The 14181-nt window shown below is 39.8% G+C and overlaps 1 protein-coding gene across 1 annotated transcript in view; it reads left to right on the plus strand.

Moving 5' to 3' along the window:
• The first annotated feature begins 242 nt into the window (after nucleotides 1-242).
• LOC101864491 overlaps nucleotides 243-14181 on the plus strand; it is a 29770-nt gene continuing 15831 nt past the window's right edge. The window contains exons 1-10 of the mRNA XM_005111139.3: nucleotides 243-1079; nucleotides 3710-3878; nucleotides 5064-5128; nucleotides 7130-7275; nucleotides 8106-8186; nucleotides 9592-9755; nucleotides 10562-10664; nucleotides 12151-12196; nucleotides 12930-13021; nucleotides 13739-13957. Coding sequence (XP_005111196.1) covers nucleotides 584-1079; nucleotides 3710-3878; nucleotides 5064-5128; nucleotides 7130-7275; nucleotides 8106-8186; nucleotides 9592-9755; nucleotides 10562-10664; nucleotides 12151-12196; nucleotides 12930-13021; nucleotides 13739-13957 — 1581 coding nt within the window. The 5' untranslated portion in view covers nucleotides 243-583. The remainder of the gene's footprint in view (nucleotides 1080-3709; nucleotides 3879-5063; nucleotides 5129-7129; nucleotides 7276-8105; nucleotides 8187-9591; nucleotides 9756-10561; nucleotides 10665-12150; nucleotides 12197-12929; nucleotides 13022-13738; nucleotides 13958-14181) is intronic.

The following is a 14181-nucleotide window of genomic DNA, read 5'->3' on the forward strand; positions in this document are numbered from 1 at the left end:
TAACACCTAATTTGCATATTCAGGTGCACCAGAAATTGGTCACCACTATAGTGAACTAATTATAATATTATATTTTTCTTTTATTCTAAACGTTCAGCTGTAATTGTTAAATATATTATATGGATGTGATTTAGGTCTTCCGAACTTAAAACAAGAGCTTTTTAGTTAATATGTTACTGCAGCAGTTTATATTACTGCGCCAGAATAGCGAGCCCACAATGCATCGGGAGGCTGGACTGAATCTTTACAGGTGGAAAGATGTTTTTAGAATCGAGTGTGTTTTTGTTGTGTTGCAAGCTGTGTTACACGACTATGAGACGAACATAAAATCCTGTCGTCTTTATGTGTCAGAAATATACTTTTGTGTATTTATTATTGTATTCAGTAGAGTTTCAGGTGACTGGAACACAGTTTCAAGTTAGGAGTGCAAAAATAATATTGTTTTGTATAGGATGATATCGGGCATGTTGATCACTCACTCATTGATGTGTTTTTAAAATTGAGTTCCGAAGTCCTTTTAACTTTAATTAAGTGGATACAATGACTTTTTTGTGTGGTTCAGTTAGATTTCTTGTCCAGTAGAATGGACACAGATGAGTCTACGGATACATTTCCTGATGCCATGGACGGATCTAGTCACCCGGCTGGCGAGGGTGAAGAAGGTGCCCGAACCGAGTCCAACGAGAACGTCTGTGTCGCAATTGTAAACAATGAGGCGGAGGGGGCAGGGCCAACGCACATGGCTCAGCTGTGGTCTGAGGTCAGTGAAAATGGCACTGCTACCGATGCAGATGATCGTCCAAATGAGCATTCAGAAACCATGGCAACTGACCCTGGAGATGAAACGCCAGAGTCACCAAAGTCTTCGCAAGAGGAGGATAAGAAAGAGATTGTCAGTATTCCCTTCAATATTGAGTCTCTCGTCTATGAACTTCAAGTAGGATATCGCATCCTATGCAATCTGATGTCCACTGGCTGTAGGTTTGTCAACAAATTGTTTTTGACCCGTGTGGATGCCAACTTCCCAGAGACTGCTGATTATTATAAAAAGATCAAGAATCCAATGTGGATGGGCAAAAGTAAGTAATTTTCTTTGGTATTTTTTTTACTAATACACCCGTCTCATGTAAACGTTTGGTATACTTTTTTTCTAGATTAGTAGTATTTTGCGTGCTGAACACGAATATGGCCTTCATTTTTGCCGCAAATCAATAGTTATTAGTCCTGCCATATTGGCCTCGGTAAAACAGTGCTCAGGGCTTTTAGATAAAAAAACTGAGCCGTTTACAATTATGTTTGTGTGGGGTGAATGGATTAAGTTTTCATTTTGGGATGTCGTTAAGATTAAAGAATTTTGCTGTGGTAAAGATTATGACTGTGACTAGTAAGTCACGACAGCAAGTCACATCAAGTGACTCGGCTTGGCTTTTTTTTACATAAAGTGCCAAAGATTAGGTGTGTTACAAGAGAGAGTTACAAACAAAAAAGAATGGGGAGGGATAAGGACTGAGGATGAATAGATGTTTGACAGGAAAGAAGGAACAAACCACCCCAGAGCACCTGCCAACCAGCCTTGATTGGGGGAGGGGCCAGCCTCCTCCCCCACCGACAAACTGCAACTACCAAAAATGTTTATATAAATATATATCCGATGAAAGTCCCAAGCCTGTGTAAAGAAGAAACACTGCATTAGACTTACGATTAAATAAAAAAATAGTCGTCAGACCTTCCAATAACTAAACCGCCACCACACATTTTTAAAGAGTATCTTGGTCTTTCTCATGGGATGTTGTATCCCTTTCACTCAGCTCTGGTTGGCAGTCAGGGTCAGAAGCCTGCCTTCTTAGTGATCTAAATTGTGCTGATTGGGGGGGGGGTTAGTATTTTTTAATTTTATGGCGCTTGCAACTGCATTATAAGGTCAAATGAGTGCATGGGGCACATTAAACATTTTCAGTTAGTAAGAAATTTTGGCTGGATTGAACTTTGGTGGACCCACCGTGTTTATATTATTAATACGCACTAGGCAAACAACGGACTGTACAGTCATGGGTCCTAATCGACCGCTACGCGAACTAGTTCCTGGCGACGCGAGGTGGAGGGAGTGAGGGCTTGCAATCGAAGCTTACTTTTGTCTATTTTGGACTGTCGAGGGATTTGTAACGTGTGCAACTTACATGCAAGACTTCCAAGATTTTTCGCCCTTATTGGAAAAGGCTAGGTGTAGATCTTTCCTACCATAAAGATCAGGGGTGTGGCTGAAAGACAGCAGTAAGAAGGAGCCAAGGAGTAGCAGTAGAAAGACTGCAGAAAGAGTCAGGAGCCCAGAGGAAGGGACAAAGGATGTGAAGGGGTGGGGGCTGAAAGTGGAGATGATACAAAAGCAGACGACAGAACATTGTGCTAGAGAACAGGAAAGGATATGAAAGGAGAACATTTTTAGAGAAGAAAATTTTCTGTTGTTATTTGGATTCGAACCCGGGACCTGTTGATTGAAAGGTGAACACCTTATTAACATTGCCATTAGAGCCCCCTGACATCTTCTTCTATGTATTATTGTATATATGTGAGGCAGCGTGGTAGAATCAGGCTCTCATCAATTTTTAGGCATGTAGAGTTATTGGTATCGTCTTAAGGCTTGTTCACTTGTCTTTATTTGGATGAAAAAAATATCCATTTATCTTGAATACAAGTCGAGATATTTGCGAAAGAAGGAAGTGGAGGTCACCTGTTTTCAGAGGTAAAATTAGTAAGAAAATATCCACCAAAGATTAGTTATTTCCAGCTTAAGAGTCCGTGGTAACTGACAATTTATATTTGTTGTACCTTTAATTAACGTTTTTCAGAAAAATACACACAGAAATGAGTTCTTTAATGCGCATGAAAGGTGTTGAGCCAAAAAAAAAAAATTTTTTGGGTAAAATTCACAAACATGGGAAAAAATGCATGTTTCTTCTCTTTGATTATTTTGACGAGAGCCTGATTCCACCACGCTGCCTCACATATTTATATACCCCGTTGGATTGGTCTGTGACAAGTAAAGATCTTGATGTCTCAGCAACTTGTTCATTCCAAAATTACTTTACATTTTTACTGAGAATAGATTTTGCTCCAACATTTTTGTTCTCTTTGTTGTGATCCCCTTGATAAACAAAACAGGGAGGCTCTTGTGGCCTAGAGGTTAAGGTGTTGGCCTCTCATTCAAAGGTCCCGGGTTCGAATCCGGGTAGCGACCGAAAATTTTTTTCTCTAAAATTGTCTCCTTTCACCTCCTTTCCTGCTCTCTAGCAATGTTCTGTTGTCTGCTTTCATTTCCACTTTCTGCCCCCACCCCCTCACCTTTCTACTGCTACTCCTTGGCTCCTCCTTACTGCTGTCTTTCTGCCACACCCCTGATCTTCTGGTAGGAAAGATCTACACCTAGCCTTCTCGGACAAGGGCGAAAAATCTCGGAGGGCCCGTGTGCAAGCTGCGCACGTTAAAGATCCTTTGGTGGTCTAAAATCGATAAGAGTAGGCATCAGCCGCCACCCGGGCAAAATTAAAAAATTTCCTACCAATCGAAAATATTAGTGGTGTCCCGCGCGCTCATATGACCTATGCAGTTGCGAGCGCCGTAAAACACTTTACAAAAACAAAACAGTTTTAGGTAAATGACTTTGGTAGCATTCAGTCTAATTATTAACCTTTTCCTCTCCTTTTCTCCTCAGTGAAAGAGAAATTCGAGACGCATCAGTATGGGGACGTGACAGAGTTCATGAGTGATTTTCGTCTCATGATTGAAAACTGCTATCGTTTCAACGGCCCGGATAACTTTGTGTCCAAAAAGGCACAGAAGCTAGAGACGATGATGAAGCAGAAGGTGGCTCTCTTGTCCAAGTAAGGATCGGCCTTCATATATATATATGTTATTAGTGTATCTTTTTCAGGAATGTTTAACACGAACGGGATGGGAAATTGTTTGATTTAGATAAATTGGGGTTTCAGTTGGAAAGTTCCCTTTATTTAGTTACTTAGCTAGTGCGTGCTTTTTCCTTGTTTTGTGATTTTTCTGAACAGAGCAGTTTTTTTAAGATGTATATAGCTGAACCTGTGATTTATGACTTTGATGGTGTCCTAATTTGCGCAGGTTAGGTTAGGGCTCTTTCTTAGATTTTTATAAATGGATTGTAACCACTTGATGTTTATTTGTTTTTTCTGTTATATAAAGGAGTTATTATGAAATACATAATAGATTCTGTGCTAAGTCACCATTTTTAAAACTGATCTCCCTGCAATGGTAAATTATGAAGTCGTCTTTCGTATGTCTTTTTTTTTCAATTGGTGTAATATAAATCTGAGCAGAAAGTAAAGGGATGCATATTATTATTTATATATATATATATGAGGCATCTTAGTAAAATCAGGCGCTCGTCAAAAGAGTGAAATCGAAGGAACAGGAATTTTTTGGCCAGTTTGTCAATTTTTACAAAATTCTTGTTTTTTGGCTCAAAACACCTTTTATACATATGTCCATGTAAAAACACATTTCCATGTGAATTTAATGGGAAAACATTTATAAATTAAAGGGGCAAACTGTAAATTTCCAGTTTTCAAGGACTCTCAAGCTATTGAAATTACCAAACTTTGGCGGCCATTTTCTCGCTTATTTTACCTCTGAAACCAAGTGACCCCACCTCCTTTAATTGCAAATATCTCAACTTCTATTCAAGGTAAATGGTTGGGTTTTTTTTAATCGAAAGCAAGGCAAATGAACACGCTTTCAGATGATACTACTAACTCCACACGCCCAAAAATTGACAAGCGCATGATTCCACAGTGTCGCGACTCATATTCTTTTTATATTTCACACTGATTTTTATAATGTTGGTTGTTGGCGGGTGCTCTGGTGTGGTTTGCGTCTACTTTCCTATCAAACATCGATCGTCTTTTTCTCCCCTCCTTTTTTGTGTTTGTTATGCTCTTGTAACACCTCAAATCTTCGACTCTTGTATGACCTTATTGTGTTGCAAGTACTGTAAAACTCTTACTAAAATGATTTTTATAATATATCTATTTTTGCAGAGGTCTTAGAGACAAGATCTTGGGAGCTGCCAAGCCAAATCCTGAAGAAGACATGCTTGCTACAGGTATATATATATATATTATATATATAGAAGCATTTTCCTCGTCATTGTTATCTACTTCACTTGGCATATCGACTGCTGAGTGTAAAACTCCGCCATACACCATTTTCAAAAGTGACGAATGATGGAGTAAATGCTGCAATTTACCGAATTATAAAGTAATGTCTCATGGAGTCTAGCACTGAGTGGTCGGTATGCTTTTTGTAAAATCATCCCCTCCTCTAAACCTTGTATGTAGAGGATAGATTAGATGTTATTGAGCTTGTGAGTTGACCTATTATGTCGCAACCCAAGAATTACAAAGTTTTATCAGCTCCGTACCCAGTTTTGAGAAATTGGATATCAAAATATACTTGAGTTTCAGAACATGTCAAGCTTTTTCAAATGAAATCTTTGAGCATAATAATCTGGTTTCTGGCCTCGTGTGTGGACAAAACGGCCGAAAATGTCAGATAAAACTTTGTTCTTTGGAGGTAGCAGCGATATGTTGCAGTATGTGTAGTTAATGTAACTGTAGTTTGTATTGCGTACTTCTCTCTTAATTTTGTATTCATTTATTGGTATTTTGAAGGCTGCATGCAATTTACCGAATAAAGCAATGTCTCATATTATAGGCAGGCATGTTCAGTTATAGTATATCAAACCTGGATGTTTTAGATCATAACTTATCACTATCGTAATAAAATAAATTGTTTTTATTGATCCCTGTGGAGGAGGGGGGGGGGAGAGATTTGGTTTACAGTGGCATTCCCAAATACATTACGTACAGTTACTTTATTAACAATGCACAATGTACACAATAATTTGCCAGTACGGACAGTCAACAGACCATTGCTAGTGGCCATGTATGTTTGATAGCTATTGGCAATGAAAATGGCAAAACAAGTAAGCTAGGAGGAGTTTCAGGTGCTTTTTTATTTTTATAGACCTTTTTGTATACCTGTAAGGCAGGAATTGGTAGGGTGTTTTTTGTTGCTTTAGTGCAAAAAAAAGAAAAGAAATCAATTTGTATCCCCTGCGAATCTTTTTCTTTGTAATGTGCTCGGTGATCTATACATATGATTCAGCCATATCTTATCATCCCTGAATAATATTCAGGGATGATAAGATATGGTTGAATCTCTGTTCCGTTTTAAAAAGAAGGTTGGATTAAATTTTTAGTTTGCCACTTTCTCAGCAAAAAAAAAATTGAGTTGTGGGGTAATCTTCTGTCTGAATATGTGTAATGTGTTGGAAGATAGTTTTTTCTTCTTTGATATATCAGCTTGATGAAAATTGTTCTTGTTCAATGTTCAGGGCAGTATGGCCTCGCTAACAGTCTTTAAAATTGAAGCCGACATATTATTTTCATTTAATTTTCTTTTTTCGTGGGTTTTTTTTGGGGGGGGTTTGTTTTGTGTTGAAAATGATTGATTTGTTTAACGGTTTTAACCCTATCCGTACCCCCTGGGGTCATTTTGTACCCCCGGGGTTGTATTCTTCACATTTTAGAATACTTCTAGTACGAAGATCTCTTTAAAACTTTCAGTATTTCTCAAAAAATTCATTTTGACAGACTGATATGCAAAGCGTATGGATCGGATTATCGAGTAAATTTCCTGTTTGGAAAGTTTTGGCACAGAGTTCCCCACGTTGTATGGATATGATAGTAAGACACGACGTACGGATAGTGTAATTTTTCTCATGAGCATTACCTGTGTGGATTGGGTTTTCTTTTGGTTTTGAAAAAGTTGCCTTGAAACCTCCCCCCCCCCCACCTACCCAAAACTTTAGATTCCCTTAAAAAAGGTGGGTGGTTGGTGGGTGCTCTGGTGTGGTTTGCTTCTTCTTTCCTATCAGACATCTATCGTCCTTATCTCCCCTTCTTCTTTTTATGTTTGCTACTCTCTTGTAACGCCTCTAATTTTCTGGTGCTCATATGACCTTATGCAGTTGCGAGGGCCGTAAAACCTCTACAATAACTAAACTAAGATTCACAAAATGATTTTTTTTCTTTCTTTTCAGCCGGTGTACGTCGGAGAGTGAAAAATCCGAATGCCAGTCAAGAGGATCCTTCTCAGCAGCTTCTGTCACAGCTGAGGCGGGATAAGGTCTTGCAGGAACGAGAGGATCGCCGCCAGAAAGTGGAAGACAGGAAAGCTATGGAGCAGGTCAGTTGAATCTTTCACAATCTCTGTGTGTGTTGTGTGTGAGTGAGTGAGAATCAATGTTGTCTTATAATCTACGAGTCATTTGTGTGTAATTTCAGGATTTAAAAAGTTTTTAAGAGCACATACATCAAATTTTGAGCAAATAATAATTAATTAATAAATAACATTTGCATAGCGCATATCCCTGCTCAACTGCAGGCTCTATGCGTTTTACACTATATTATTACCCCAGCAGACCACAGAACACTCGGAAACATTCTCAGCTTCCCGGGAAGCATACAGTGCAAGCAGCCGATTAAGCGCTCAAACACTAACAAACTGACAAGATCTTTCGCTGTCTATAGCCGGGTACCCATTCCCACCTGGGTGAAGTGAGGAAAATTCATGTAAAGTGCCTTTCCCAAGGACACAACGTCAGGCCCAAAACAATGAATATATATATCAGTCTTTAGTGGCAGGGATATATGAGACTGTTTAGTTGTGAAGAAAATCAGTATGTGAAGCAGGTAAAAAAATACAGGGGTTTTTTTTTCTCGTAGAATGGAAGATTTTGGATATCGGTACAAATAGTTCCTTAGAATGAGTGTTATGTCAAAGAAAAATATTTGAGAGATCGAGGTTCTTATAAATTTCTTGTTCAGTTGTGTTGAGCCTTTCAACAAGGGCAGTAATGTTGAGGTGAGATAGCAGGCTGTTGTAAGGCGCTCTCATATATAACCTTATGCTGTTGTGAGCGCCGTAAAACACTTACCAATAAAAAGAAAAAGGCTGTTGTAAGTGGTTTTGCCTTTTATTTGATTGTGATTTGTTTTGTTTTTTTGTGTGTGTAGGCACGTCTTCAGGAACTTCAAGACTGGGAGGATGGGCTCCTTGGACCGGAGGTGAAGAAGCAAATACGGACCATGTGGGAGGTGAGATTCTTGTGCTTGAAGAAGGCTTATTGTTTTCTCGGGGGCTCTCGTGGTCTAGAGGTTAAAGTGTTTACCTCTCACTCAAAGGTCGCGGGTTCGAATCGGGGTAGTGACCGTAAAAATTTTCTTCTCTAAAATTGTCTCCTTTCTCCTCCTTTCCTGCTCTCTAGCAGCGTTCTGTCGTCTGCTTTCATCTCCTCTTTCTGCCCTCACCCCCTCACCTCCTTTGCCCCCGCCTCAGGGCTCTTGACTCTTTCTGCTACTCCTTGGCTCATTTTTACTGCTGTCTTTCAGCCACACCCCTGGTCTTCTGGTAGGAAAGGTCTACACCTAGCCTTCTCGGACAAGGGCGAAAAATCTTGGAGGGCCGGTGTGCAAGTTGCGCACGTTAAAGATCCCTTGGTGGTCTAAAATTGATAAGAGTAGGCTTCGGCCGCCACCCAGGCAAAATTCAAAATTTCCTACCAACTGAAAAAGTTTAATGTGTCCCGCGCGCTCATATGACCGTATGCAGTTGCGAGCGCCGTAAAACACTTACAACCCCCCTCCCCCCCCCCAAAAAACCCCCAACCCCATCTATCGTCCTTATCCCTCCTCCTTTTTTGTGTTTGTTTCTCTCTGGAAACTCCTCTAATCTTCGGTATACTTATATATGACCTTATATTATTGTGTGTTGCAAGTTCCGTAAAACACTTACTAAATAGAAAAAGTGGGTGGTTGGCGGGTGCTCTAGTGTGGTTTGCTCCTTCTTTCCTATCATCTATCGTCCTTATCTCTTCTCCTTCTTTTTTGTGTTTGTTACTGTCTTGTAACACCTCTATTCTTCGGCACTTATATGACTTTATTGTGTTGCAAGTGCAGTAAAACTCTTACTAAAAAAAAAAAAATCAATCGATCGGTCAAAAAAGAATACAATTTATGATATGTGTGTTTGTCTTACTAAAGAAAAAAAAGAATACAATTTATGATGACGTGTGTGTGTCTTTCTAAATAAAGACAGAATACAATTTATGATGATAATTATATGTGTGTGTTGTTTCCACAGCTGCCCCAGCTAGGCATGTATGTGTACATGTGCATAGAGAGCCTGGGTCTGGAGTTATAGGTCCTTATCTCCCCTCCTTCTTTTTTATGTTTGTTACTCTCTTGTAACACTTCTGAACTTCTAGCACTCATATGACCTTATGCTGTAGCGAGCGCCGTAAAACGTTTACTAAAATTAAAACTTTCCCTCTGCTGCTTCTGTCTATCTGTCTTGTTTCTTTCCCTGCACTGTACTGTATGACCATTATTGTGTCGATTTGCTTCTCTTTACTCAAGCTCAAATGTAAATGGGTGATATGAATACACTACTGCATTGCACCCATCACCTCCCAAACGTGTTATGTTTTTGTTGTTTCCACAGCTGCCGCAGCTGGGCATGTTTGTGTACATGTGCATGGAGAGCCTGGGGCTGGAGGAGGAGGTGACCCAATACCAGCTGGAGCGGGGGCTGGCCGCGCCCAGGGAGTGCTCCGACTTCCGTCGCCTCATGACCTGTCTCCTGTCCACGCCGCACCAGAGGAAGAGGTGAGTGGTCGATCGATGATGGGAGGGGACGGGGGAGAGAAATAACCGGCATGCAAGTGCTGAAGATTAGAGGTGTTACGAGAGAGGGACAAACACAAAAAAGGAGGAGGACAGATTGTGGGTGGTTGGCGGGTGCTCTGGTGTTGTTTGCTCCTTCTTTCCTATCAAACATCTATCGGTGGGTGGTTGGTTGGCGGGTGCTCTGGTGTGGTTTGCTTCTTATTTCCTATCAAACATCTATCGTATTTATCTCCCCTCCTTTTTTATGTTTGTTGCACTCTGTTCTCTTGTAACATCTCGCCTCTAATCGTTATATGACCTTACTGTGTTCATCATCATTGCCTTTCTCACCCTGCATCAGGGTATAGGCCACGGACAAACACCCTCCACTTTTCTCTATCCTGGGCTAGCCTCTTGATGTTATTCCATGTCTTCCCACTTTTCTGTACATCGATTTCTGTGATTCTTCTCCAAGTTCCACGAGGTCTTCCCCTTGATCTCTTGCCCTGTGGGTTCCAATCCAAAACTTTCTTTGTTATGCAGCTGCCTGACTTCCTGAGAGTATGTCCAATCCATCGCCACCGCCTTCTTCCGACCTCATCTCTGACTGGGATCTGTCTTGTTTTCATTAACACTTCCACATTGGTGACCCTGTCTGGCCATCTGATCCTCAGTAACTTTCTTAGACACCTGTTCAAGAAACTTATTGTGTTGCAAGTGCCGTATAACACTTACTAAAAAACGATGAAGACGTGTTTACTGAAATTGCCTGAGATTTTCCAATATTTTTTTTTCTGCTCCCTCAGCTTGAAGAGCTTCATGCCGTACCAGGTGTGGAACAAGAAGCTCTCCGTCAAGCTGGACTACTTTTACAAGATTCTTGCCGACAAGGGAGGCAATCAGCAACAGGTTCGTTTCTTTCTTCTCTCTCATATTTGTTGTTCTTAAATCTCAGTGGGATTGGATTGTATATATGTGAGGCAGCGTGGAGGAATCAGGCTCTCGTCAATTTTTGGGCATGTAGAGTTATTAGTACCATCTTATAGCTTGTTTACTGGTCTTTATTTAAATGAAAAAAGTATCCATTTATCTTGAATATATATATCGAGATATTTGCAAATGAAGGAGGTGGGGGTCACCTGTTTTCAGAGGTAAAATTAGTGAGAAAATGGCCGCCAAAGATTAGTTATTTCGTTATCGTAAAAGTCCGTGGTAACTGAAAATTTACATTTTTTGTGCCTTTAATCAACTTTTTTTCAGAAAAATCCACACAAAAATTAGTTATTTAATGGACATGAAAGGTGTTGAGCCAAAAAACAAAAATTTGAAAAAAATTCACAAACCTGCGGAAAAATGCAAGTTTCTTCACTTTGATTATTTTGACGAGAGCCTGATTCCACCACGCTGCCTCACATTTGTTGTTAAATGGTTGCTTTTAAGTACAAAGTAGGGGCTCTCCCGAAAAATGCTGTTTTGAGAAAATCGAAGGTAAAGTTTTTGCCCCTTGTTCAGTTCCTTTGAAAGACAAGGAAAGTTTTATCTATAGCCAAACAAATATACACACCACCAATGAAACCAATCTTCTCCTTTAGGTAGGGCAATGCCCACTTTTGGTGTAGGTTTAAGATTTCTGGAAACCCTCCAAAATCTGGGTTAGCCCGCTTGTCCTTAAAAAAAGCGACCAAATCTCAGTGGGATTGGATTATTTATTTTACTTGTTTCTTACGTTTATGACTTTTGTTTTGTTGTTTTGTTCCTGATGTTCTCATCTTCAGCGCTCTTTTTTTTGTTTTGTTTTTTGTTTGTGTGTGTGTGTGTGTGTGTGTTTGTTTTTGCTTGTTAAAATTTTGTATTTATTTTGTTCAGCCTGTAAAGTTTCAGTGTAAGTGTTTTTGGTCAGCCAGCGCACCCCTTGAGTTTTTAGTGGGTGGGTGGCGGGTGCTCTGGTGTGGTTTGCTTCTTCTTTCCTATCGAACGTCTATCGTCTTTATCTCCCGTCCTTCTTTTTCATGTTTGTTACTCTCTTCTAACACCTCTAATCCTTGGCACTTATATGACCTTATTGTGTTCTAAAATACATCTTCAGTGCTGTCTTTTTTTTATTGTGTGTGTGTTTTTGCTTGTTAAATTTTTAAAATTTATTCTGTTCATCCTGTAAAGTTTCAATGAAAGTGTTTTTGGTCAGTGCACCCCTTGAGTTTTTAGCTCGATGAACATGAGGGTCACTTGTGATTTTGTAAAATGCCCCCCCCCCCCCCCCCCCCCCCGAAAGATGTTGCACAAGCAGCTTAATTGTGTTGTATAAGTATTTCACAAATGTATTCGTTTTTGAAGACTGAACTCATTTGAATGGAACTTGGAATTGACTTGAGTGATTTCTTTTGCTTTCTTTCAGGCCTGCTACAAGTTAGGCCTTGATACAAGAGCCTTTATGATACTGGGTAAGTTTATAGCTCCTACATTTGTTTTTTTAGTTTTTTTTAGTCTCAGAATAGCAAGGTCTACCATTTGTTGAGATGGGTAGCAGGTAAGAATATTTTGAGGTGGGACTGTCATTTAACTCTTTAAACCCTGTCAGATGCTGGGAGTGTCCGGCGGTAATAACCCTGTTCCCCGTCATACTTGTGGCAACTGTTTCATTTTTATTTAGTGCTAGTTTTTGCTTGTTTTTCGGAACTGTTCCCGATCCAAGTTTTTTTTTGTTGTAGTGACTAAGCCTTTGTTTCCGCCATTTAGAAGCTGGAGGCAAGATTTTGGGGTTATAATGAGACATAGTGCACCAGGTTCAGTTGATTGTAGAAAAAACTCCGGGAAACAATGGAAAGTACTCAGTGTTTAAAGAGTTAAATCTCTAGAAGGACATTTTGACTTTGGGATTTCTGAGTTTTCTCAGGTTGAATCAAACGGAATAGGGCTTTAAATCTGAGGTCCATCTGAAATAATCTTTTATGGATGTTTCAAGGAGAGTAAAAGTCATCTTGCTATGTTATTAGACTATAGTAACTTGTTTTGTTTATTTGTGTCACTTGTGGTAATCCAAGTGAATGTTGTCGTGTTGTTATTTGTCTCTCAATTTTAATTGATTTTCTTCTTTTTAAAATTTAAAATTTAGTTTTTTTTCTTTGTTTAGCCTTTCATTCATTGTTAACCAGAGGATTTTTTTTTGAATTTCAGGAAAAACCAATCCCTTGGTAAAGAAGCATTTCCATCAGCTCTCGTTTGTGCGGAGAGTTTGGATCCTGAAAAGCTACTGTGATTTTTGCCTGGTACGTTATTGGATTTTTGAAATGTGATTGCCTTTGTAAAAACAATGTTATAATAGGCGTTCTGTTTCTATTTTTCACAGCTGAAAATTATGAAGGAGGAAGATTTGTTTTACAAAGAAGTTAAAGTGTAAACTCAAAAGATGTACATTATTGCTCAGCACAGTTTAGTTTGTGATCAAGTTTGCTGATTTGCTTGCGCACAACTCCCCCATGCACACGCACAATCATTAATTTTTAGTGTATGTTTTTTATATGCCCGCATCAACACAATTTGGGTCATAATAGGAGATGGGCTTTGACACTACCTGTCAGGGTCAACCTGTGCTGAGAGAGATACAACATTCCCAAAAAGAGATACAACATTCCCAAAAAAAACCCAGCGAAATACTTATGGAAAATTCTCCCCATAATACAAGATGTGGGAGTCCTAGGAAAGAACAGTTCATCAATTTTATGCAGTTTAGCTTTTGGTGTTAAGAATGAACTGTGGGTGGTTGGCGGGTGCTTTGGTGTGGTTTGCTTCTTCTTTTCTATCAAACATCTATCGTCCTTATCTCCCCTTCTTTTTTGTTTGTTACTCTCTTGTAACACCTCTATTCTTCTGGCGCTCATATGACCTTATGCAGTTGTGAGCGCCGTAAAACCTCTACTAAAACTAAAAAAATAAGTAAGAATGAACTGAATTCACCCTAATGTGTTCTGGAATTGATCTCCCAGGAAACTCAGCCTTACCTTCAGAAGGCCATCGAAGAGGTGGAGGCGGTGCGGCCCAACGACGTGAGAGAGGTCCTCCTGGGGTCGGACGTCCGCGGGTATCGCTACATCAACTTCCCGATGTTCACGGGCAAGGACATTAGGATTTATCGGCACTCCAAGCACTCGGAGCCGACCCTCAAGTCCCTCAATTTGGAAGACTGGACTGTGGTGCCTGAGAAGGTGAGTTGCAGATTTTTTAACACCGGAGCTTTTCTCTTGTTTTTTTTATAGAGATTTTTCCGAACGGAGTAATTTTTCCGGATGCTTTGAACGCTTTGCCGTCATGTTTTGGGGAAAGTCCAAAAAAACTGGGTGGTAAACATCGGCAATCGATGAGATGAGGCGGCAAAATGTTAAATGTGTGTGGTACGATGATTATGATGGTACACTAGTAACACTAGTAA

This window comes from Aplysia californica, unplaced genomic scaffold (assembly GCF_000002075.1).
Source record: "Aplysia californica isolate F4 #8 unplaced genomic scaffold, AplCal3.0 scaffold01012, whole genome shotgun sequence".
NCBI lineage: Eukaryota > Metazoa > Mollusca > Gastropoda > Aplysiida > Aplysiidae > Aplysia > Aplysia californica.